The sequence below is a fragment of the Somniosus microcephalus genome, chromosome 12 (genome assembly GCF_052327205.1).
Source record: "Somniosus microcephalus isolate GS21.2 chromosome 12, FLI_Smic_1.0, whole genome shotgun sequence".
Classification (NCBI taxonomy): Eukaryota; Metazoa; Chordata; class Chondrichthyes; order Squaliformes; family Somniosidae; genus Somniosus; species Somniosus microcephalus.
The window spans coordinates 47,991,608-48,018,546 of record NC_140998.1 but is presented as its reverse complement, the minus strand read 5'-3'; the positions used below and the strand labels follow the sequence as shown (position 1 = coordinate 48,018,546).

General features: G+C 45.2%; 1 protein-coding gene across 1 annotated transcript in view; it reads left to right on the top strand.

Moving 5' to 3' along the window:
• Positions 1-2,212: 2,212 nt before the first annotated feature.
• The window catches only part of LOC147109159 (sodium/potassium/calcium exchanger 4-like), a 71,323-nt gene continuing 46,596 nt past the window's right edge, over positions 2,213-26,939 (top strand). Inside the window, exons 1-4 of the mRNA XM_086002806.1 lie at positions 2,213-2,306; positions 17,114-17,202; positions 20,425-20,577; positions 26,550-26,716. Coding sequence (XP_085858932.1) covers positions 2,278-2,306; positions 17,114-17,202; positions 20,425-20,577; positions 26,550-26,716 — 438 coding nt within the window. The 5' untranslated portion in view covers positions 2,213-2,277. The remainder of the gene's footprint in view (positions 2,307-17,113; positions 17,203-20,424; positions 20,578-26,549; positions 26,717-26,939) is intronic.

Sequence of the window (26,939 nt, the reverse complement as noted above, 5' to 3'; positions counted from 1 at the left end):
CCTACTATCTCTTTTTTTGGCTTGGCCTCCCATTTTTTTTGGAAAACGCCTTGGGACATTTTTCCACATTAAAGGCCTGATATAAATGCAAGTTGTTGCTGTTAACGTAGGATTGGATCTGCAATCCATCCTTAAACACACATGGTGAGTTCCTGATCTTGGCACGGCCATTTAGGGAAGCTGTCACATGTTAGGAAAATGCTTCACCACAAGGTGAAGGGATAAGGACAAACGGAAGACAAGTCAACCAGCACTGCTGTCTTGCATCTCTCAGTGGTTAGTTTCAGGGTGGGATCGGCAGAGTTCTGGGAGCAGAATCCACCTCAAAAATTAGTGAGCAGCATGGGTGGAAGGAATTAAATAAATTAAAATGGGAATAATAATAATAATAATCAACTTTATTGTCATTGTTAGTGCACAAGTGCAGTACAACGAAATGTAGGTTTGCGGCTCCCGAGAGTGTACATTTAGATTAAGACATTTAAACATTCAACATTCATTTGGCTTGTAATACATTAACATAAACATAACCATAATAAAGTGCATTGGCAGATGTGCAGGCTTTAGAGTTTATTTGTGGAGTTCAGTAGGATGACAGCCCTGGGAAAGAAGCTGTTCCTAAATCTGGTTGTTCGGGTGCGAATGCATCTGTAGCGTCTCCCAGATGGCAGGAGGGCGAACAGACTGTGGCTGGGGTGGGTAGGGTCTTTGATGATGGCCCGTGACCTCCGTAAACAGCGTTTCTGGTATATGTGCTCTATGGTCGGTAGCCGGGTGCCGGTAATGCGTTGGGCAGTTTTGACTACCCGCTGCAGGGCTTTCCGGTCATAGTAGCTACAGCTGCCATACCATACTGTGATACAGTTCATCAGGATGCTCTCTATTGTGCAGCGGTAAAAGTTAGAGAGGATCAGGGGTGACAGGTTACATCCCTTCAGCCTCAAATATAAAATACATTTGCAAGTAGTAATTTATGAAGGAAGTTAACATTGTACACCTATTATTTTATAAAAGGAACTTATACTTTCCAATAGCAATGAAGTTTACAGAAATAACTTGAACTCATACATTATCTAATAGTGCTCAAACATTATCACAAGTAGTGGACCCGATCATATGAAGCCACCATCTTGGAGCAGAGGCATACAGACCAGGAACTACTGCAGTCAGTTTCGGCCTCAGTGGACATCTCACTTAGTTTCACAATGGAGAAGTGATATAACTCATCATATTAGTGATTGTCAGTCAGCGATGTTTGGATTTGAACCAGTGACCACAATACTGTGAGGTGAATCTCAGAATCACAGCCTGGTCATTGCTATTTAACAGATTTAATTTTCAATTGATGTGTTAATTCTGTGACATGAAAAAGAGCCACAAGGTTGATGAAATGATTTAATTACTGTCTTTCCTTGCAGTTTATGTATGATGAAAAAATTGAATGGTAAGTAGTTTGAATCAATAATAATCCTCAAAGATTTATTGGCCATTAATGTAGCTATAAATTATTGGCAACTTACCACAATTAAACTGTGTTAACCGGAGGACCTTGAGTTTTCACACCATGATCAAAGTATGTAATATACTAATGATAATCTGTAAATGTAGCTCTGTATTTTCCTTTCCTAGACTATATTCAATATAGTGTTAAAATATAGATATGTATATTTTTTCACTAAAGCTTAGGTGTCTCTTTGTTAAGCGATGTATACATATGATAAAGTGGCTTGTTATTTCATTGCGCTGTACCACAAAGCAATAGGACATGAGTGTTTAACCCAGCATGACAAGCTTTGAATCTTTGGCGGACCAATGGGGGCTCGTGCCAAGCAATGATTCACCCCAGGTGCTCTCGCGCAGCTCCTAGCATTTGGTTACAGAGCAATACTGGCAGAGACCTTGAACAGGTCAACTGTCTGCTTCCTTGACTGGGAATGTTTTCTCAATAGTTTGTGCTCCCATGCCATTGATCTCAATCCTCAGCCTCAGATTCCTGATGGTCAAAGAGCAAGAAAGTAAGGGACAAAGAGCAGAGGCAGCAGTGTAACTGCAAATGCAATCTGTCCTTAAAATTGGACATTTCAGGGAAAAGTTGAGTGTTTTCCCATGACTATCTCTCAGAAGATTGTTTTAATAGGTGCATTCACGTAACCTCTACTTATACATTGTTGATAACTATGCTGTGTTACGGCTTCAAATGTATTGTTCATGCTCCATCTTCAAACCAGTGACACTCTGTTTATCTCTTTGAGGTGGGAAGGCCTTATCCTGATCCTAATGTATGCAGGTTATATACTTGTGATGAAGTAAGTGTTCTACTTATTTGTTTTAGCTACTTGGCCATAAATATTCAAAATGCGATGATGCTGTGGGGAGATTAATTTGCCTAAGTTTACTCAGTGTTTGTGATTTATATCTGAAATGAAAAGTCCTAATCTTAATATATTTCGAAGGATTTAACGCCACTTCTTTTTTAGGAATTTGTCTCTTTTCCTCCCCCCCTCTAACCCAGCTCGTCTTCCATGCTGTCGTTGTCAAGTCAGGAATTCAGATACATAAATCGTTAAAAGTAGCAAGACAAGTTGCTAAGGCCATAAAGAGTGCCAATAAAGAACTTTGGGGTTTATTTCTAGAGGAGCAGAATACAAAAACAACAACAACAGCTTGCGCCTTTAGCGTAGTAAATCGTCCCATGGTGCTTCACAAGAGCGTTATCAAACAAAATTTGACACCGAGCCACATAAGATATTAGGACAGATGACCAAAAGCTTGGTCAAAGAGGTAGGTTTTAAGGAGTATCTTAAAGGAGGAAAGAGAGGTAGAGAGGTTTAGGGAGGGAATTCCAGAATTCAGGGCCTAGGCAGCTGAAAGCACGGTCACCAATGGTGGAATGATTAAAATAAGGGATGCTCAAGAGGCCAGAATTGGAGGAGTGTAAAGATCACGGAGGGTTGTAGGAAGTTAGAGATAGGAAAAACAGGTAAGTAATGTTAAATTTATATAGACCCTTGATTAGACAACAATTGGAAGAGGGTGAAATTTTGACTTTGTCTGATAGTGTAAACCAGGTGATAGCGAATCAGCATCCCGTTTTTACACTACTGCACAAAATCAAAATTGCCCCTTTGGAGCACTGCGCACAGTTCTGGTCTCCACACTACAACAATGATATTGAAGCACTGGAGAAAGCACAGAAAGGATTTACAAGGATGTTGCCAGAATTAAGAGGTTGCAACTATCAAGAAAGGTTGAGCAGGATGGGGTTCTTTTCTATGCAAAAGACAAGACTAAGAGGAGACCTTATAGAGGTCTTTAAAATTCTGAAGGGATTCATTAGGGTGCATGTGGGGAAACTGTTTCCACTTGTGGTGAGTCCAGAACAAGAGGGCATACATATAAGGTAGTCGCTAACAGAGCAAATAAAGCATTTAGGAGGAATTGAATGTGGAACTCACTGCCACATGGAGTGATTGAAGCAGGTAGCATTGATGGGGAGGTTTGATGCATACATGAGAGAGCAGGGAATAGAGGAGGTTACAGAGATAAGGAAAACAGGTAAGTAATGTTAAATTTATATAGAACCTTGATTTTCGAAGGGAATAGAGGGATATGGGGCAGGATGTGAAGAGGTATTTAGATTGGGAAGAGGCCCATGTGGAGAATAAGCACCAGCCTAGACCAGTTGAGCCGAACGTCCTGTTTCGATGCTGGAGATTCTATGGCCAGAATCTTGCTGGCGTTCAGCAGACAGGATGGGTGGTGGGTCAGCTGTTAACTTTAAAATGATTGACAGCGAGTCAGGAACACGCTGTCAAAACACGCACACTGAACTTTCCCGATGTCAGGTCTGCCAGTGCTGAGCAGACATCCCATAAAACGAATTTTAAAAAAATTAACAGAAAGTTTACATGAACATTGGCTAAAACACCCAAGTGCCTACCCTTGTGTGTAGTCAGTTTTTTTTTTAATAGTTCATGCGATGTGGGCATCGCTGGCAAGGCCAGCATTTATTGCCCATCCTTAGTTGCCCTTGAGAATGTGGTGGTGAGCCGCCTTCTTGAACCGCTGCTGTCCGTGTGGTGAAGGTATTCCCACAGTGCTGTTAGGGAGGGAGTTCCAGGATTTTGACCCAGCGGCGATGTTAAGTAGGTTTTTCCCTTGTGTATGATTGCACTAGGATGAGGGTGCATGTGAGAGGTGGCTAGTGAGATGTGGATATCCTAATGTAGATAGAGAGGGATGGGTGGAGGTGCAAGGTAAGTTGGTGTGAGTAAGGATGTGCAGGAGTAGGGTAGGGAAGGCAGAGTGATGAGGATGTGATGAGAGGCACAGCAGGATGAGGTTGAGTGTGGCTTTGTACTAACATTTCTTGATGTACTGAGATCATTGAAACATTTGTGGCACTGCACCCAGGTCCTCCTGACTACATCCCTGCTTGTGCCCTCCTCTGCAATGTGCATCCAGGCTGTGTTGATCTCTTGGGGTGGTCTCTTCTGCCCATGGGAAGAGAAGAGGACCTTCCTGTGTGCTGTGACTCCCTCCATAAGCATATGAAGGGAGTCATGGGAGAGCCTGGGTTCAGCCCTGCACCTCTGTGCAGTGTTTGTCTGTGTTTGCAGCATCTCAATGCTGTAGAACACTGACAGCACAAATGTCAAAATAAAGTTGGCCATGGTCCCTTTAAAGAAACTGGCTGATGACGTGTCATCAAATGACGTCACCAGACCCGCTTCCTCTAATTCGCCGGGAAATGCACTGGGCGGGCTCAACAAGCCCAATCAGGGGAAATTCATTTCAGAGGCCGGGATGGAGACAGCAGCGGGGTTGGGACCCACCACCGATATCGCCTGCCACGGACCCGCTGTGGTTCGTAAAATTGCGGCCTACGTAATTATACGTAACCACATCAACAGTACTCCTTCGCAGACCCACAGACTGGAGGGAACTCCTACTCAAGTCAGCTTTTCATATGTCTCCAGACATCGTTTCTGAGGCTGACAACCTTGTGCTTTGGGGAAAGCCTGTGTAAAAATGTCAGTCAGAACTTAGATTAAAACCTGGTCTTCTGAGGTGAATATCCAACACTGCATCTGTACAGCTTCCAGGCCTCCTTATGCCACCTATAGAAGCCAGAAAATCAATCATGAAGTTATGTTTTCTCGTGGGTAAACCAATACATAAATCATCCTTTCCGTGAGTGGAATACCCAATTTATATTTCACATCCTCCTGTTGTCACTGCCTTTATATTCTAAAATATACCGAGCACTTTTCAAACATACACCCGCAGCCATTTCACTCAGTTGAAAAGTATTTACTGCAGCTTTTCAGCCTTATGTTAGATCCGTGATTCTGAGAGTATGATGTTTCCAAATAACTACACGGATGCTGTAACTTAACAATCAACAGGTGTTTACTGGAGTAGGGTAGTCTCAAGACTGGGGGTACAGAGGCATGCTCAAGGCTTATATACAGGTGTGGTCACTGCCAGTATTACAGTATACAGGAGCTGTAAAAGTAGTTCTCTCTTAAAGGTACATACACTACAATTCCTCCCCTATTAGATTAGCAGTACCCATAATATTCAAATAACAATTAACACTTTAACATGCACATTAAACAAAAATAGTCCATTTATAGATTCAGTCTTTGGGGCGGCTTCCTGATCCTTTCTGGATAGCGCCTTTCCTGAGGTTCTTGTTCTTGGTGTGGAGGTGATTCTGGCCCCTTTTCGTCGGTTAGTTCATCAGTTTCCACTGCTACTGGTTCTGAGGTAGATGCTACCGGTATGTCGGGTTCATCCCCAGGTACTCGAGACATGGGGTTGACTCGTTCCTGTGACGCTAAGATCTGATCGACGTGGCGTCTCACAATGTTCTCCCCGACATCCACTGTGTACATTAATGGCCCCTGCCTTGTGCATATCGTTCCGGGTTGCCATTTCTCTGTTCGGTAGTCACGGGCCAAGACTGGTTGTCCTACATTGAAGCTCCTTGTTGGCTTCTCATTGATGTGCTGGAATTGTTTATCCTCAACATTTCTTCGCACATTTGGTCTTAGCAAATCCAGACGAGATCTCAACCTTCGGTTAAAGAACATCATGGCCGGGGTCTGGTTGGTAACTGCATGTGTCGCATTTCTGTAGGCTAATAGGAAATTGTCCACCTTATGCTGTAGTGGAATTTCATCGTCGCACATGGCCTTTATCGCCTTTTTAAAGGTTTGTACGAACCTCTCAGCCAATCCATTTGTGGCTGGATGATACAGGGCGGATGTGTAATGCCTTACCCCATTCCTTCTCATAAATTTCCAAAACTCTTCGGACACAAACTGTGGTCCATTATCAGAGCAAATCTGCTCTGGCAAGCCGTTCCTAGCAAATATGGTCCGTAGGACTGCAATCGTTTTCTCTGTAGTGGTTGAGGACATTTTTATCACCTCAGGCCATTTCGAGTGAGCATCCACTGCTATTAAGAACATTGAGCCCATGATTGGACCAGCAAAATCAATATGCACCCGTTGCCATGGAGAGAAGGGCCACTCCCATGAGTGTAGAGGGGCATGTGGTGGTGCATTTTGGACCTTCTGGCATCCTGAGCAGCTCTTGGTTAGGTCCTCGATTTGTTGATCGATCCCCGGCCACCACACATAAGCCCTAGCAAGGCTTTTCATTTTCACCCCTCCCAGATGACCTTCATGAAGCTCATTTAGCACTCTCTCCCTTAACTTGGGTGGAATCACCACTCGGGATCCACACATCACTGTCCCCTGGCATACTGACAGCTGTTCTCTTCTGGATGAGAATGCTGGCAACAGTGAGTCGCCATGTGTTGGCCATCCCCTCACCATCAAATCATATACCCGAGACAGTGTCGGATCATTGCGGGTCTCCTTCTCTATATCCGCGTTAGTTACTGGCAATCGTTCAATTATTGACGAATAATATATCTCGATAGGGTCCACTGCTGGTGCTTCCTCCACAGTAGGCAGTGGCAGGCGTGATAGCCCATCAGCGTTTCCATGCTGTTTCGTGCCTTTATATTCTATTTCATATTGGTTCGCCCCTAGAAAAAGGGACCATCTTTGTAACCGTTGTGCAGTCATCACCGGAACGCCCTTCTTTGGATTAAAGATGGAGACAAGTGGTTGGTGGTCAGCCAGCAAGGTGAACTTCTGCCCATGCAGATAGTGGTTGAATTTTTTTACTCCCCATACTAGGCTGAGGGCCTCCCTGTCAATCTGGGCGTAGTTGCGCTCGGCTGAGGTTAGTGACCGAGACGCAAAGGCTACTGGCCTCTCCAACCCATCTGGGAATTTGTGCGACAGCACCGCTCCAATACCATAGGGTGATGCATCACATGCCAAACGAATTGGTAGTGCTGGGTTGAAATGGGCCAACACCTCTTTTGATGTGATCAATTCTTTGCACTTCTGGAAAGCTCGTTTACGTTCGTCATTCCACTTCCATGGTACCCCTGTTTGCAGTAGGGTGTTCAGTGGGTGTAATACCGTAGACAAATTTGGTAAGAACTTATGGTAGTAGTTTACCAGCCCGAGGAACGACCACATTTTCCGGTGCTGGAGCCTTGACTACTGCCTCAATCTTTTCAGGGGACTTATGTAACCCCTCTTCATCGATAACGTGGCCACAATACGAGATCTGCTTCTGGAAAAACTCGCACTTGTGGCGATTAGCTCGTAGCCCATATTCCTTTAATCTAGTGAGCACCTTCTCCAGGTTGGCGAGGTGATCACTGTCATTTTCGCCCGTGACCAGGATGTCGTCCAAATAACACTGGAATCCCTTGCAGGACTTGATCCATCGCCCTTTGCCAAATAGCCGGAGCCGAAGCTACCCCGAACACCAGCCGGTTGTATTGGTAGAGACCTTTATGAGTGTTGATCGTGAGGTATTGTTTCGAGGCTTCTTCTACCTCCATTTGCAAGTACGCCTGGACTAGATCAATTTTGGTGAAGCATTTACCTCCAGATAGCGAGGCGAAAATATCCTCAATTCGTGGAAGCGGATATTGTACCATGTGAAGGACTGGGTTCACTGTCACCTTAAAATCCCCACAGATGCGGACCTTCTTTGGCTCCACAGGCGTATTACTCAACGACCTCTTCATTACAGGAACGATGGGTGTAGCCCACTCGCTCCAGTCTACTTTGGACAGTACTCCTGAACGTTCCAACCCTTCCAGCTCTGCTTCGACGGCTGGTCTGATCGCATAAGGCACTGGTCTGGCCTTAAGAAACTTTGGGCTTGCATTTTCCTCTATTTTAATTGTTGCTATGGTGTGGAGATGCCGAAGTTGGACTGGGGTGGACAAATGTAAGAAGTCACACAACACCAGGTTATAGTCCAACAGCTTTATTTGAAATCACAAGCTTTCGGAGCGCTGCTCCTTCTTCACCTGAAGAAGGAGCAGCGCTCCGAAAGCTTGTGATTTCAAATAAAGCTGTTGGACTATAACCTGGTGTTGTGTGACTTCTTACATTAATTGTTGCTGTTATGCCTTTTAGTGTTCCGAGTCCCTCCTGGAACACTTCTTTTGCGTCAGTTAGCATTTTTGACAGTAGTCCAGGTGTGACGTTGTCATCCTTTTTGGCCTCAACCTTCAGTGCCTGTATGGAATGCCAATCTAATTGTATCTTCCGGATCCATTCACGTCCTAGTAGTGGTGGTCCTCCATCTGGCAATACATATAGGTCCATTTTAGGTATTTCCTGGCCTTTGTATATTACTTTCACCCTTATTTTTCCTTTGGGGTAGACTTTTTGCCCCGTGTACATCTTCAAGACAATCTCTGTAGCTTTCAAGGGTATGCGTGAAAATAGCCGCTTGTAGTCCCTTTGGTTTATGACTGTTAGGGCTGATCCTGTGTCCAATTCCATTTTCACTTGGACTCCGTCTATCTTGAGTGTGACCCAGATAGTCTGGTGATCCTCCATTTTGGTTACCTTATGTAGTTTCAGACAACCCAGCTCCTTGCTTCCAGAGTCTGTATCACTTTTCTGTTTGTCTGAACTACTGTCCATCACCTTATGTACCTTTTTGTACTTCTCCTGTGGAGATTTCTTACTGTTGGTTTTCTTCCCTGACCGGCAGACTCTTGCTATGTGTCCTGCTTTTCCACACTGTCTGCACACTTGGTCCTTGAACCAACAATCCTTCTGGTCGTGTGTTGTTCTGCTGCAGCGATAACACTTCCCTGTTCCATATGACATTTCATTGGTGCCATATTCTTGTGGTCTCCGTTGTATCTCTGCAGCGGCCCTTGCGGCTGCTTCGTGTGATACTGCCATGCTGAAAGCCTTGTCCAGCGTAAGATCCTTTTCTGATAGAAGCCGTTTCTGGGTTCCCTCACTTTGAAGCCCACACACAAACTTATCCCTTAACGTATCTGCTAGTCCCACTCCAAACTGGCAGTGTTTCGATAGCTTGCGCAGTTCCGTTAAGTACTCAGCAATACTTTCGTCTTTATGCTGGTTCCTTTTGTGGAACTTAAATCTTTCTGCTATCAGCAGTGGTGTGGGGTTTAAGTGGTCCTGTAGGATTTCTACTATGCTTTCGAAATTCTTATCCACAGGCTCCTCTGGGGTTATTAGATTTCGCAGTAAGCCATAAGTTTTTGCACCCATGGAATTTAACAAAACCAGTGCTTTCCTAGCATCTGGCACTTCATTCGCCCTGCAGTACACCTCAATACGTTCCACATATGTCGCCCAATCTTCGACTTCATTGTCGAACGTAGAGATACTGCCACTCTTCGGCATCCCTGGGTGTGATTTAACTGTCAAAAATGGCGTCTCCCGCGCTCTCCCTTCTTCTCCGCTGGCACAAAATGGCGTCTCCCGTGCTTTCCTTTCTTCCCGCGCTCGCCCTTCTGCTCCGCTGCGGCTTCAAAAATGGCGTCTCCCGCGCTCTTCCTTCTTCTCCGCGGCTCAATGGCATCTCCCGCGCTCTCCCTTCTTCTCCCCGCGGACACTGTTCAGCCCTTGAGCCCTGGCTGTGCTCTGCACGTTTTTTTCCTGTGTGCCTTTCCCGTTTCCGCCGCTCGGTCCTGAACCCGGCTGCTGCTTTACCCTCTCTCTGTTTTGTTTTTCCTCAACGCCACTCGGTTTTCAACCCCCGGCTGCGCCCTGTGCGCTTCACCCTCTCTCTTACCCCGTCGACACTGCTCGGCTTTTTCTCTGCCGTCGGTCGGCTCCAGCCGCCGCTGTCCGGGCAGGGTCTGCGCTGTACCTGTTGTCAGTCTGTTGCTGGATCGTCGTGCCTGGGGAACCAAGCCCGGCTCTCAACAGCCTCCCCTGCGATGTTCACTCTCTGCCGGACGACTGGGTGGTTGCTCGTGGTCGACGCCCGTGCTTCTGGCCTCGACTTTCTTCCACCGCCCTCCCGGAGCAAATCCTTGAAGGGAAATGCAGAGTTGCAGGTAGATTCGAATCGACACTCGTCACCACTGTTAGATCCGTGATTCTGAGAGTATGATGTTTCCAAATAACTACACGGATGCTGTAACTTAACAATCAACAGGTGTTTACTGGAGTAGGGTAGTCTCAAGACTGGGGGTACAGAGGCATGCTCAAGGCTTATATACAGGTGTGGTCACTGCCGGTACTACAGTATACAGGAGCTGTAAAAGTAGTTCTCTCTTAAAGGTACATACACTACACCTTACTGATTTTAAAAGCTATTAGTTGAGGAAGGAGAGCAGCGAGTTTTGACTTCAGATGTATACAGAGAATATTGGATACCTGTGAGCGATTACAGGGGAAGCAGTGGGAGCTCCTTTTGTTCATTTAAAAATGTAATAATCTCGACGTTATTCTATTTCATGTTTTTGTGGAATTGTCAGTTGGAGACACTCTGGCCTAGAAATTCAGTTAGGGGCGCCCAGCTCGCCTGTGCGCCGGAATTACCGCTGCGCGCGGTGCCACTTGCGCCAGCGGGAAATTCAGTTTCAGTGCCCCAAGTGGAAGCCGGCCGCTAAACAAGGGTTTCGGCGCCCCGCTTGGGGCGCTGAAACTGAATATCGGCGTGTAAAGTGCCGCTGCGCCACCCGCTGCGGCACGGCAGCCTGCGGTACTGCAGGCCTTCCTCTCATTCTTAAGGGGGAGGTGCCTGCAACAGCGCGATCCCCGCTCGTGGGTGCCGGCAAATGAGCCCGGCACCAAGGAGAAGTGCCGGGCTCTCTGGAAACAGCCGGCAATGCCGCGGGGGGGGGGTGGGGTGTAGGAGGCCGGGGAAGGAGGTGTGGGCAGGCGGCCGCCGAAAAAGCGGCTGGCCGCACCTCCACCTTAACTCGCCCCACTACCGGCACATGTAGGCCCCGTGTACCGGTCGCTGTTTGCGGCCGGCGCAGGGGAGGCGGCAGCAACCAAATATGGCCAGCGGGGCGATAGCGGAGCGCTGCGCACACCGATGACGTCATCGGTGGCGGCGCAGTGCTACTGGCTAACGCCGCCATTAGCGCCCCGCTAAATATCGCGGTAGGTTTGCACAGTGGCGCAAAAGCCCTCTTTGGGCGAAAACTGGTGGCGCAGGCCACTGAATTTCTAGCCCTCTGAGTCGGGTCTCTCTGGTTGCTAAGGGACTCCGGTGGTATCCCTGTGCGTCCCAGACCAGCTTTACAGTAATCCACAGGGGCCGTGATTTCAAATCAGTCTGGGAACCGACATGGAGCTTTGGGTTGAGTGTTAACAATCAGGCACAGCAAGCAATTAGGAAGGCAAATGGTATGTTGGCCTTTTTTGCAAGAGTTTTGGAGTGCATGGGTAAGGAAATCTTGCTGCAATTGTACAGGGATTTGGTGAGACCACACCTGGAGTACTGTGCAGTTTTGGTCTCTGTAGGTAAGGATATGCTTGTCTTAGAGGGGGTGCAACAAAGGTTCACTTGTTTGGTTCCTGGGATGAGAGGGTTGTCCTATGAGGAGAGATTAAGTAGAATGGGCCGATACTCTCTGGCGTTTAGAAGACTGAGAGGTGATCTCATTGAAACATATAAGATTCTGAGAGGGTAGATGCTGAGAGGAAGTTTTCCCTGGCTGGAGAGTCTAGAACTAGGGGGCATAGTCTCAGGATAAGGGGTTGGCCATTTAAGAATGAGATGAGGAAAAATGTCTTCACTGAGGGTTGTGAATCTTTGGAATTCTCTACCCCAAAAGTCTGTGGATGCTGAGTCATTGAGTATATTCAAAGCTGAGACCGATAAATTTTTGGACTCTAAGGGAATCAAGGGATATGGGGATCAGATGAGAAAGTGGAGTGGAGATCGAAGACCAGCCATCATATAATTGAATGGGAGGTGGGGGTGGGGAGGAGGGGGCCTGGTAATAGTATGTTACTGCAGTATTTAAAGGCCTGCAGAATCTTTAAAAAAAAGATCATTCTCGGGATGTGAGCAAGGCCAGCATTTATTGCCCATCCCTAGTTGCCTTTGAGAAGGTGTTGGTGAGCCTTCTTGAACAGCTGCAGTCCATTATGTGAAGGTTACTTCCACAATGCAGTTAGGTAGGGAATTCCAGGGTTTTGAACCAGCGAGAATGAAGGAATGGCGATATATGTCCAAGTCCAGATGATGTGTGACTTGGAGGGGACCTTGAAGGTGATGATGTTCCCGTGCACCTGCTGTCCTTGTCCTTCCAGGTGGTGGCGTAGAAGCCGTGTGGAGTTGCTGCAGAGCATCCTATAGATAGTACACACTGCAACCACAGTACGGGAAACTTTGTGCTATCCGGCACCGACGGGACCGAGCTGTTGCCGTTCCCTCAAAACTGCCGGACACTCCAGCGCTAATGTTGACAGATACGGAAGCTTCTGAGCTTCGTATCTGTCAACAAACCCTGTTGCTTAGCAACAGCTTCTAAACAGTCCAAGCGTCTCTGTAGCGTTTCTGTAGCTTAGCAACAGCTTCAGCAGACCTTGCAGAGCTTGACTGTTGAAGAAAAAAGCAACGAGAAAAAAAAACCTAACAAAAACGGCACCTGATTTTTGCCGGTGGCTCGAGCATTCCGGACAGTTAGCCTCCGGATAACACAACGTTTCCTGTATCATGGTACACTGGTGGTGCAGGAAGAGGATGTTTGAGGTGGTGGATGGGCTGCCGATCAAGCGGGGTGCTTTGTCCTGGATGGTGTCGAGCTTCTTGAGTGTTGTTGGAGCTGCACCCATCCAGGCAAGTGGAGAGTATTCCATCACACTCCTAACTTGTGCCTTGTAGATGGTAGAAAGGCTTTGGGAAGTCAGGAGGTAAGGCACTTGCCGTAGAATATCCAACCTCTAACCTGCTTGAGTAGCCATGGCATTTAAGTGGCTGGGCCAGTTGAGTTTCTGGTCAATGACAATCTCCAGGATGTTAATGGTGGAGGATTCAGCAAAGGTGATGCCATTGACTATCAAGGGAAGGTGGTTGGACTCTCTTTTGTTGGAGATGGTCATTACCTGGCACTTTTCAGCCTAAGCCTGGATGTTGTCCAGGTTGTGTTGCATGCAGGCATGGATTGCTTCATTATTTGAGGAATTGCAAATGGAGCTGATCACTGTGCCGACTTCAGTGAACAGCCCACTTCTGATGTTATGGAGAGAAGGTCATTGATGAAGCAACTGAAGATAATTGGGCCTAGGAAACTGCCCTGAGGAACTCCTGCAGCGATGTCCTGGAGCTGAGATGATTGGCCTCCAACAACCACAACCATCTTCCGTTGTGCCAGGTATAAGTCCAGCCACTGGAGGGTTCTCCCCCTGAGCCCCATTGACTTCACTGATCTCAATGGTACAATTAGGCCTTCTTTCATGCAGATTAGTAGCCATGCTGAGAACAGGAATGTGCATTGATATGTCCTGTCTAGCCAGCCCCTACTGATGGCTGCATGTATGACAGTCAAAAGAGGTGTAGCCTACAACAGGCCCACACCAGGACTTAGCTGTCGTGAAATGAGAGCCACTGCAGTTCCAAGAGATTCCATGAACACAGCAGCCAGTTAGTTCACCTAGACATGAGGTGAAGCTCAGAAGAGAGAAGATGAATGAGGAGAACAGATATTTCAACCGAGTGTGGTGAACAGTTGGGATAGACTACACAGGGAGGTGACCAAGAGTGATAATATCAGTAACCTTAAGAGGGAGGATTTGGCAAGAAAATAATTAAGGGATATAGATAGTGAACTATATACAGTATTCTGTTTTTGAACTCTGAGGCTGGCCAGATGTGTCAAAATAGCCTTTTCCAGTCCTGTACATCCTTATGTTATATGGAGGCATGAGGAGGGGTGCAAATTTCACTCACACACAGGCAGATATGCAAATCATACTTTATGGACAAAATATAAAAATAAATAGCATACATTACATAGAGAGTAATAGTCAACGGAGAGTGATTTGAAGAAAATAATCTAATCGAGAGGTTTAGATAGCTTCAATCACTCCCAGTTCACCCAATATTTTTATAGTGTACATACATGGCAATGTTATTTATGATAGCGACAGTGATGCATTATATTTGTACCATCATTGCAAGGTTGCAGGAATTTAACCTGTAGTGCAATACTGGGAAATAACACCATTCTGTATAGTAAAGGGATAAGTACTACTGCACTGTAAAGTGTTTTGTGACCTTCCAACAAGGTCATGAAAGGACTTCATGTCAGGATTTTGATTGGACCTCATACGACTTTGTTCTTAATGTTCCAGCATGAGCTCACTGCTATCCAGTGTGTATTTGTATGTCTCTGTTCAGTCACATGGCCACATACTGGGTCCCATTATATAGTTAGGTTCATGAGAGGATTGTATAGCTTTAAAAAAAGCAAAAAAAATTGGATTTTCCGTTCACACTACCAGCCATGCAGTGGGAGTAGCTTATTAGTCTTACAGAAACTCAGGTTTGTATGAAGGAGAAATGTGTAAGGGCTTTGACTTCCACTCACATTCTTCTCAAAATATATTGCAGCGTAACCCTTTATCATTGACTGTAAAAGAATCCTTTATCAACAAGCACTCGACCTATTATTGCCGAGCTGGGGATGTCCTGGACTTTTATAAATGTCGGCAGCGTCAATAGCTTATTGTCTCTGACACTGGACTACTTTGTCCTTTAAATAGATATAGAAATAGGAATGATTCAAATACACAATCATTTGACTTTTTTCCCCAGGATGTTTCAATACTTTTTATTTATTAAGAGAGAAAGTAACTATATGGACCAGCATGGGTACGTGCCTGAACATTATGTCAGGACATTCTTATTTTAAAATCTAAGAGGTAAACATTTAACCTTTAACACAGCCATGCTTATAGGGCCTACCAGAGGCAACAACAGGTGCGGGGGCGATTTTCAACCTACCTGCCCAGCGGAAACCAGGGAACTGGGCAGTTAAAATTGCCCAGGTCACTTACCCACCTTACAACCGCCGGGAGTTGATCTGCCGCCTGTTTAACCGGCTCCACTGGGCAAGCAACAAGGACACCTGCCCAAAGTCGGCGGGGTCCTTATTAACATATGCCTGTCAGGCCCCGATGATGTAATCAGGACCCAACTGTAAGTTTTGCTGGAGGCCTGAGCGGGAAGCAGCAGTGAGTTTCCCAGAAGGCCAACCCAGCGTGGGGCCGGAAGAGGCCCGAAAATGTAAGTTTTAATTTTTCTTTCTCTACTTTCATGGTGCGACCAGAAGCAGCAGGAATGCTTCTCCAGGCCTCACAAGGAATGCATAGGCCTCCACTGCCACAATCTCTGTTCCCCCCCCCCCCCACCAATCGGAGGACCCCACCACCCCCCCACTGAATGGCCCGGCAGCCGATCTTGCCCCATACCCAGTGTCAGCAGGCAGTCACTGGACCGCAATTGTCTGCCACTTCCTGTTGACTTCCCGCCCATAATGGGTGCGAAGTAGGCCGGCGAGATTTAAATGAGGCCTGGTAGTTAAAATATCGCAGGCTTCTTTTTTGTTGCAGCAGGTGAATTTTGAACTGACAACAAGAGGTTTATTGTAACTCCATCCCGCCCCCCCCCGCCCCCGCTATCACCAGGGGTGCAGTTCAAATGGAGCGAGGGCGAGGGACTTACCTGCTCCATCCCTGCCCCAGTGTGGCAAGGATACCCGCTGAAAACCAGCAGGGTCCTCCTTTGAATGTGCAAGTCGGGCTCTGATGACATGACTGGGGCCGACTGCTTTTACCTGAGGGCTGAGTGGTATTTTCCTCGCTTGGCCAAAGCTGCTGGAAGTTCGACTGAGGGCCAGAAGAGGCCCAGTAAGTTAGGTTTTAAAAATGTATTTGAAGTTTCCTTGTGGGCCAGGAGGAGCAGGAGGGCTCATCTGAGCCCCTCAAGGAAACCCTGATCCTCACCTGCCCTCCCCCCCTCCCCCAACCACAATTACCCTGCCGAGCCCCTCCGATCAACTTACCTTATGCTGGGGACTGTACCTATGCGTCCCGAGCGATGGTCTAGGAGCTGACCAATTTTAACGTCCGGGCAGCCGCTTGCCCCGACTTCCTGGCTGTTTTGGTCAGGAAGTCGGCATGTGGCATGTTAATGAGACATGAGACCCGGCCGTAAAAATCAGCTGAGCCCCCCTGCTACCGGTCTCGGGCGGGCTGGCCACTCGCTGGGCTGAGTTTTCACCGCTAAAAATCGACTCCCAAAATTCGCCCTCCGAAAAGTGGCCTGTAGATAAAACCAGAGCTTTAATCTTTTTAATCTTAGATCCCTGATACCTGGGATCGTTTGCATTTCTCACCCTGTATCCTCTGAAGAACAATCATATCCAGTCATTACAGTACAGAAAGATTCTCAGCGCACATACTTCACACTCACCTCCTTCCAGTTTAAACAAGGAGAGGCATTGATGGCATTGTAGGCTGAAGAACCTGGCATCCTTCCCTGTAACTGCCTTGACAGGGAGAGAAATAAGAGATTTTTAAAATGTATGTTTTAAATACATATTGGCAGTACAAGTATCACTTGTGTGTTGTGGGGTTTATCCTGGAGGTAATTATATATACTATGAATAAATATATATTGGGTGTATGTGTATAAATAATTCTTCTTGCAAATGGGAATAACTGCAAAAATGATGAGATGTGCTGTTTCATTTAATATATCCTCTCAGGTTCAATACCAAAATGCAGAACTATTTTGTGAGCAGGCTGACAAAGAATGTAGCAAATGGCAATGTGATCGGCAATGAAATGGAGGATGGTAATGTTGACTATCCCAATATTTGTGATGACCCATTACTCCCATTGTTACCTCAAGGTAAGGCTAACCAGACAGAGAATGGCCAGTAAAAAATTTTAAGCCCTCATTTAACATAAAATTCTTCAACATGGCTTTTTAAAAGAAATACATATATGTATTAGACGTCTAATTATTCTGTGGCTTCTCCAACCATTTTAGGGGCCTTGTCATTTTTATTGTAAAGCATTTTAATGTCAAAATGAATTTTTTTTTTAAAGTTAATTTTTGAGATTAAAAACTCATTGGAAGGGGCCATTCAGTTAAGAATTGTTTGGGTGGCAATGGCAATGAACAATTGAATCAAATGCTTCACGTTTAACGTTTTTTGTAATACAGCTAGGAGCAGTAGCATTCCTAGGAGTGATGCTATTGAGAAGCTGAAGGCTGTAAAGATGCTGCTTTTTCATTCTGAAGATGTCCTTTGCTGCCTGTCTGCTAGGAGATGGCGTCGGTCACAAAGTGATTCCGCCTCTTTCATCGGCGTCCTTACCATTCTTCTACTGACAGCACAATCTGTTCGCACACAATGTGGTAACCCAGCTTGAACCTAGGAGAGATCTTTACGTCTTGCCCACCTTGTGCCTCCTAATACACAGGACGTGCTGCAGAATGTTCCACAGGTGATGCGGGCCCGCTGTGAAATGGGCAGTTTCTTCCCTCCCGCAAAGAAAGTCGTTCCAAGAAATGAAAATTCATTTTTGCTTTTCCTGTTTTTACTGCACTCGCGTTATAACAAAAGCAAAATAAAAACATAGAAAAATAGGAGCAGGAGTAGGCCATTCGGCCCTTCGAGCCTGCTCCGCCATTCAATATGATCATGGCTGATCCTCTATCTCAATACCATATTCCCGCTCTCTCCCCATACCCCTTGATGCCTTTTTGTGTCTAGAAATCTATCTACTATAAGCACTATTTGCAAATCTATCAAAAAATAAACCTGTCCAAAACGCGCACTATCATCTGTAGGTTGTTTTGCAAGACGGCTTACCAAATCATTAAAGGTGTGGCCAATGATTCGATGATCTCATCACACCCTGGCGCAAGCTAAGTTAGTATAAATAACTAGTGACGAGCCTGTTCGGTAGCTGCCTAGCCAGCCCCCTCAATAGAAAATATCATTGGACTCCAGCCCTGCACCTGTCTCTGAACACAAAACATTTTTTGAAAGGACTCTTTTCAAATAACTCCAAATGATCATTTAGCAGCAGGATTAACACAGAAAATCTGATTGAAATCACGGGCCATTCTTAAACTCTCCACTTGCAATTGGAGCTCCATTAGATGACTTTCAACTGATAATAAATAATAAATACACTGTACTCCTTAAAGCACTTATCCTAAATATGCAACAAGTGCAATTTGAGCACAATGCAGTGTTTTTAAATCATTCACCAATCCTCCATAGTTAAACATTGTTCACTCTCACCTGTGGTTCATACGCTCACTTTCCTGAACACCAGTTAATATCTTTGAACTGTTCTCCATCTACCTCACTAACTGTCGTCAGAATTCTGTCTGTTTAGCCTTACTGTGGTTCCTATTGCTTGAAATCTTTTATAACAACCTGCTTAATACTGTTTCATGCATACTGTGTCTTGAATGCTTAACACCTGTATCCCGTAGTTAGTAATAATAACAATCAACTGTAATCTCTCTCAATTCATTAAAAATGGACCTGTCAGATATTATGGCTTCTCTAATCATGACAGTAGCAATATATAAAAGGCTTAAGTTATTCATATATTTTGCTGCACAGTCTCTCCTGAGGGTTTATACTTAGTTAGCTACAAAGTCAAAAGAGTACTTTAGAGCAATTAGATGACATATGAGTTTATGCAGAATTTTTAGAGTTTTGGTAACAGGCCTACCCATCATTTTAAATTTATTAATGAACTTCGCAGGAATGAAACAGTAGCACATGCAGATGTCAAGGGGATCAATTGTCACAGATAAACAAATTACAAATCTATGTTGGAAAGTAAGCAAATATTTAACAATTAACAATCAAGCTACAAATTCAGTTTCTTTTTAATCATGCGCTTAGAATTATACTCTGTAATATTACGAAATCACATTTCAGACTAGGGAGGTACTAAAGGCAGCAGAGAATGCTGCAGGAAAATTCCGAGCCTTATTGTGCTTCTAGGGTGAAAGAAGGCAGCATAGAGCCGGGAAAGTTAAAGTATGTATACACAAGCTCCATGGGAACTCTGGCAGCAGAGTGATTGCCTCTTGTTCACAGGCCCAGGGATCAAACACTAGGCTTCACCGCTATTCAAACTCGCCTACCCTATATAGGCAGGTTCCTGTGGTTCTTGGCCAAGTGGCTGGCGATCCATCTGAAGAGATGATGCTGTCACTGGGGGAACGAGACCAGACTGTCCTCACAGGTGCCCCCTGTTGGCCAGCATCGAGCATTACTAATACACAGCCTTTGGAGAAAGCCATGGCTCAGATGCTCCCGCTCTTCTAACTGCACGAATTCAGCATGGAGACAGGAAAATGACAAATTGGATAAAGTGTAACTACAACATGTAACTAATTATATATATTTCTTTACAATTTCACCCCTTCCCCTTTTCTCTGCTGCTCCCAGAAAGGCACTGATTCATGCCGGAGTACAACTGCACAAAGCATAAGAGACTCTCTCATCCCCCACCAAAATGGCCGTCATCATGTGTGAGCCTGGCTAGTGAATATAGCAGTGGATGTGAGGGCCATAAAATTGAGCCCAATCCTTTACCTAATGTACACCCATATGGATTTTTTTTAGCAGGGCTGTAATCTGTTGCCTGGCTGATTGTTTCTCCTCCATAGCTCAGGGGTATTGATACCAATTTCAGCGTCCACAATGTAACTCCTTGCAGCACAGACCAGGGATTGAATCACGGGGCATTCCTGGTCTGAATGGTTCAGTAACATGCTACGGCATATGTTTGTCACCCGACGTATTCGGCGTAAACAATTTTTTGATACCGAGACATCTGTCATGCTTATATGTGATTGTGGAGTAGGTATCTTTTAAGTATACATTTCCCTTGACTAGAAAGCTTTCTAATCCTAATTATATTCTACATTAAAATAATAAAATCCTGAAATACAACGTCATTGGACATGAGCAGTATATGCTGGGCTTTGAACTTTCAGAGATTTACTTTCAATTTGTTTATGTGCAATGATTAGTTCAGTCTGCCAATGGTGTGGATAAGGAAGTCTGTGCAGCCGAGAAATGTGACAATATTGAGAATGGAAATGTTCCTCTGGATAAAAATACAAAAGAAGACGGCAACGGGGATGAAAATGAACCCGAGCTCACGTCACCCTTTTCTCCACCAGGTGAGGAGTAATGCAACATCCTCTGTGCAACAGAAGTGTATTCCATGTATACACAATATAGTCATTTTTAAAGGCACAAAGATATCTATAATGAGTTAGAAATATGATTAGCCAAAGTGCTATTGCATGATAACCAACATTTAGTCGTGTCTACCCTGCCTGGGGGTAAATATTTTGCACAGCCAATGAAAACATAAAAGGGTTGAATTTCTGCGGGATTTCTCCGAATTGTTCACCATAACTTTGGCAGACGATCCATGGAAAGTCCAAAGCAATGGTGTAAACAGTGTTTACGTAATTTCTCCAGGGTTTCCGTGGATTTTCCTCCAATGTTACGATGGACGATCGGGAGAATCCCTGCGGAAATTAATGGCAAAACTGTTTAAACCGTAACTTCTTCCACAAATTAACCACAATGTGCAGAGCTACTGCCAAGTAGAAGATGTGTCAATGTGGTGAGATGTAATCTATCTCCACAAGTGAGGCATGAATAGAAACTTAGTTATAGTCTCAAGGCCACAAGCTAATTACAGGTGAGGAAGGCCGATGGGCCTTTCTTAGTTCCTCCATCCAGAAAAACTCTACATTCCTTTCGTTGCTCAATCTGATTGTTTCTTAAATGATTCCACTACTCCATCTGGAAGTCCATTCTATGCGTTACGAACATACAACAATGACGGGCAGGAAAAGCCTGCCTGCACTCATGATGGCTATTCTACATAGCCGGATATCAGTCTTGAATTTAACTTTTACTAGTTTGAACCTGTGCACCCTTGTCCTACTCTTGCAACTTAATTAAGAGTAATATTCCGAATTTACCTTTTCCATAACCTTAGCTATCTTGTATATCTCGATAAGATCATTTTTCAGGTGCGTCCTACACAAATGGGCTAGATTTTGGTCTGGGCCCACTTTTGGCACTGTGAGACTAGTGCATGCCCGAACAGAGAGGCCTGAGGATCGATGGAAATTGGACCTCGGGTCTCATCAGCAAACCAGGCACGAGCTGCCAGTGGTCACACCTCCACAGGCAGCTCACCCGAACGAAGACATCAATGTCAGACTGCCTGCCACGTGGGCTGTGGCGCTCAGGTAAGTCCCAGGAGGGAGATTGGAGCAGGTTTGGTGGGGGTGGGGTTGGGGTGGTGGGGGACCAAATATGACCCCTGTGAAGATGAAGGAGCATTCCTGCTCTTCCTGGCTTCAAAGGAACGTTTCTTTAAAGATTTTTTTCAACTTACCATTCATTGACGGCCGCTGAACAATTCTGAGCAGGGCAGGCCCGATGCCTTCCCCACTCATTGACAATAAATTTCTTGATGGGGTCCTTCAACAGGCGTTTGACCCCTAATTTACATATTTAAGGCACCTAACGCCTGTTTTAGATGTCCGCTTGTGACGCTTAAAAAAAAAATGGTCCGATGAATTTATCAGCGGGACCAACTCCTACTCACATTGGGTGCAGGCAGTCCCACTGCTAACTTGGTATGCTTTGTGCCTATTTTATGCTCAAAATACGGTCACAATACATTTCAGTTTCTACTCCAATAACCCAGAATGCTGAAACTAGGGATCAGCCTTGTGGCTCTTCTCTGCACTGCCTCCAGCACTTTAATATCTCCTTGTTTCTTGGCTATCAAAAGTGGACACAGTACTCAAAGTGCAATCTGACCAGAGCACTGCATAACTTAATCATAACTTCCTCTAACGTATATTTTACTGTTTTAGCTAAACAGTTCAACATTCTACTGGCTTTATTGATTGCTGCTGTTATTAGTCAGAAGTGTTAAGCATCAAGTTTACTTAAAACTCCTAGATCTCTTTCAGCTTTATTATTAGTCACTTCAAGACCATTCATGTAGCATATGTGATGCCAAATTTTCCTTGTGTCAAAATGATGATATGCAGATACTTCTTCTGAGGAGGGAGGGAAAAGAGTGGGCCAGTCACGCCAGGCTACTTTTACATTCCTCCTATCAACTAGGCCCTAATGGTAAGGCTCCCTCTTTAAAAGTGATCCTGATAGCCGGCTCTTTCTTCAGCATCAGTTAATATCATGTAAATGGTAAGCTGAGGGGAAGATGGCTTTCATTTTAAACAGGTTTAAAAATGTAATGTTGGTCATTTCCATTTGACTAAAATTTGACCCTTGGGTCGGTTCAAATGGTTAACATTGTAAAAAAAGTTGAGAACTATAAATCACTTTTGATAATAACTTATAACTTATCTTTGTTGATAACAGAAGTTTTAAATTGTGTCATTTATCAACTCTCAATGGTTGTCAACTTCTTCGCAAAAATTATTCAAATTTGCATTTCCAAAAGTGAATATTAGTAATTGAAGTTGCTAACTTGGCCATCCCTACCTATTTTGAAATATGTCTCTGGTAAATCAGCAAGTCACTCTGAAACAATTCTTTCTCTGGCTAAAATAGTGAAGAAAATGTGACTACCTTGCTTATTGAATGTGAAAGGTGTCACTTTAATGATTGAAACTGGTCCTGGCAGGATTCTCATCCGAATGCCAATCAATTGCATCTATTCGAAGATGAACGTGCTGCTGTGGTAACCATCAGAGGTGGTTCTAGTTGTACCCTGAGACAGATTAAAGTGTCTACCACTGCCTATTGGGAGAACCTCCCAATATTTTAGTTTTTCCTCATGAATGAAGTGCATTCCCCTTCCCTTCACGTCATCTTCGGTAGTAGAGCCTTCAGCTCCCTTGGCCCCACACTATTGAATGCACTTCCTAAACTTAAGATATAAGTTTCCTAAGATTGGCGTGCAAAGTTAAAGCACATGGGATTGGGGGTAAGGTACTGACTTGGATAGAGAACTGGTTGGCAGGCAGGAAGCAAAGAGTTGGAATAAACGGGTCTTTTTCCGAGTGGCAGGCAGTGACTAGTGGGGTACTGCAGGGATCGGTGCTAGGACCCCAGCTATTCACAATATATATTAATGATCTAGACGAGGGAACTAGATGTAATATCTCCAAGTTTGCAGATGACACAAAGCTGGGTGGGCATGTGTGCTGTGAGGAGGATGCAGAGAAACTCCAGTATGATTTGGACAGGTTGGGTGATTGGGCAGATGCATAGCAGATGTAGTATAATGCGGATAAATGTGAGGTTATCCACTTTTGTGGCAAAAACAGGAAGACAGATTATTATCTGAACGGCAATAGATTGGGAAAAGGGGAAGTGCAACGAGATCTGGGTGTCCTTGTGCACCAGTCGCTGAAGGTAAGCATGCAGGTGCAGCAGGTGGTTAAGAAGGCAAATGGTATGTTGGCCTTCAGAGCGAGAGGATTTGAGTACAGGAGCAAGGATGTCTTGCTGCAGTTTTACAGGGCCTTGGTGAGACCACACCTTGAGTATTGTGTGCAGTTTTGGTCGCCTTATCTGAGGAAAGATGTTCTTGCCATGGAGGGAGTGCAGCGAAGATTCACCAGACTGATACCTGGGATGGCAGGAATGATGTATGAAGAGAGATTGGGTCAATTGGGCTTATATTCACTAGAGTTTAGAAGAATGAGAGGGGATCTCATTGAAATGTGTAAAATTCTAACAGGACTAGACAGACTAGATGCAGGAAGGATGTTTCCGATGGTCGGGGAGTCCAGAACCAAGGGTCACAGTCTAAGGATAAGGGGCAAGCCATTTAGGACAGAGCTGAGGAGGAATTTCTTCACCCAGAGAGTGGTGAACCTGTGGAATTCTCTACCACAGAATGCAGTTGAGGCCAACTTATTAAATATATTCAAGAAGGAGTTAGATATATTTCTTAAGGCTAAAGGGATCAAGGGATATGGGGAGAAAGCAGGGACAGGGTACTGAATTTGGATGATCAGCCATGATCTCATTAAATGGCGGAGCAGGCTCGAGGGGCCGAATGGCCTACTCCTGCTCCTATCTTCTATGTTTATATGTAACTCCTCCGCCTTGTTACCTATCTCCCTCCTTCAAAACCTTCTTCAAAATCTATTGCCTTGAGCATAGCTCCCACCTACTCTTCTGTTACCAGTGGTCAGCAGACATTTTCATCTTTTAAAGTGCTTTGAGATGTATTACTATGTTAATAGTGCTATATGAATGGCAGTTGCCATTACTTTACTCCACCAAGAAGCTCAAACATGACATTGATTTGTCTCAAACATTATTCAATATATTATTGAAAACCTTTTTTCCAACAAAAGCTCTGATTTTTGCACTTTATCATAATCACTGTAGAGTACACAGTGTCCTGTGAGATGTCTGACAGTAGTAATTACAATTGAAAGTGCCCTTGCTATCACCTTGAAACATTTGTAAGACGTATATAATTGGACAGGCAGCTTGCCAATGCACTAATGAAAAATACATAACCTTTGCCTTCTCAGTGCTTTTCCAGTTCATCTTGTTGGCAATAGGTGTAGCTGGGACAAACCACTTAATGAGGCAGTCACTCATCTGCACTCAGTTTAATTTGTAAACAGACATTGTTCTGGGCCCTTATTTCATAAATTACCTCGGATATGCCACATGCAAATTGTAACTGTATGAAGATGTCAGACAATCAAAGGCTCTAAATATTCATAAATAAGCAAGGCCCCTTAATCAATTTGTTGGAAAGAATCGTGCTGTGTACAGCCATTCACTCTAAACCTCAAATTATTTTAACAATCTGCAAAGCAATGTTGCCAATGTATTACCCTGAATGAAGCAATAATCTTTTATGTTATGTACTTACTCATATTAATGTGATTTCTCTTCCTTTATACCCCCATTCAACATACTGTTCTCTAGAATGCGTGGGGGGGGATAGGAGGGTATAAAAGAGAAGGAATGATGATAAAATGGCTGCTACTAGGCCTTTACACTACTTTGTAACTGCAATACAGGAGATCAACAAAACCAGACCCAGTTGATTCTGTCACTTTTGGCTCTTTCTTTGTCGGTCCACACATAAAACAGAAATTTAATCCCACCATAAACATCAGAGTATTTTTAAGTTGACAATGTCAGTCACCTTTTCCCAGGGCCTCTAAAACTGTCTGTGATTTAAATGCACAAGAAATGGACTGGCGACTGAGGACCAGTAATTAGAAACAGTTGCTAGTATGTACTGGAAGAGGTTACAAAGATTTTGGGCTAAAAATTCGGTGGCGCCGCGTTTGGGGCGCCAAGCTCACCTGGGCGCCGGAAGTCCCGCCCCGGAAGGAGCCGGGAGCGCCAGCCCGATATTCAGTTTGAGCGCCCCAAGAGGGACGCGGGGCGCTGCTCGAGGCGTCCCACATTCCTCTTGGGGCGTTGAAACTGAATATCGCAGCGCAACGTGCCACAGCGCCACACGTTGCGGCACGGCGCGCTGCATTACTGCAGGCCTTTCTCCTCTTCTTAAAGGGGAGGGGCCTGCACCAGCGCAATCACCGATCGCGAGTGCTGGCAAAAGAGCCTGGCACCGAGGAGAAGTGCCGGGCGCTTGGGACACAGCCGGCACTGCCCGGGGGGGGGGGGGGGGGATCAGGAGGCCGAGGAGGGTGGCGCGAGGAGGTGCTGGCAGGCAGCCACCGAAAAAAATGGCCGCCCCGCACCTCCCCTTTAATTTGCGCCACTACCGCCACAGGTAGGCCCCTCTGAACCAGTCGCGATTTGCGACCGGCGTTACGGGGGGGGGGGGCGCGACCCAATATCGCGTTCGGGGCGGTAACGGGGCGCTGCGCACACTGATGACGTCATCGGTGGTGGCGCAGCGCTACAGGCTAACGCTGCCATTAGCACCCCGCTAAATTTCGCGGGAGGCGTGGCCAGCAGCCCTAAAGCCACTGAGTGCCCTCCTTAGGCACTAACTGGTGGCGCAGCCCACTGAATTTCTGGGCCTTTATTTTTAATTACAAGGTAGCCTCTATTTCTTCCCTGTGTAAAATCTAATGCGCTGAGTGCATGCATCTTCCCTCACATTTCTCATGGAATTCTGTCTACATTTTATTGACAGGGGGATGCTTGAATAAGATGAAGTGGCTGAGTTCATGGCCAGTACTGCTCATGCTATTCTTCACTGTCCCCAACTGTGCGAAACCTCGCTGGGAGAATTTCTTCATGCTGAGTTTTTTCATGTCCACCCTGTGGATTGCAGTCTTCTCTTATTTAATGGTGTGGATGGTAAGTAAGCAACAAACACAACAAAATCATACCATTTAGAACATGTTGTGCTCTCTTGAGTTAAGAGAGCTTATTAAGGGACGACATTTGCAATAGTCCCAGGCTGCTAAGATTCCAGATGTTGGAAGTGTCGTGAGAAAAAAGGGAGACATGTCATTCAGGATGGTGCCGATGTATTGCTGAAAACAATTCAAATAACCTTCTGCTCGCGCTAACTGATTTC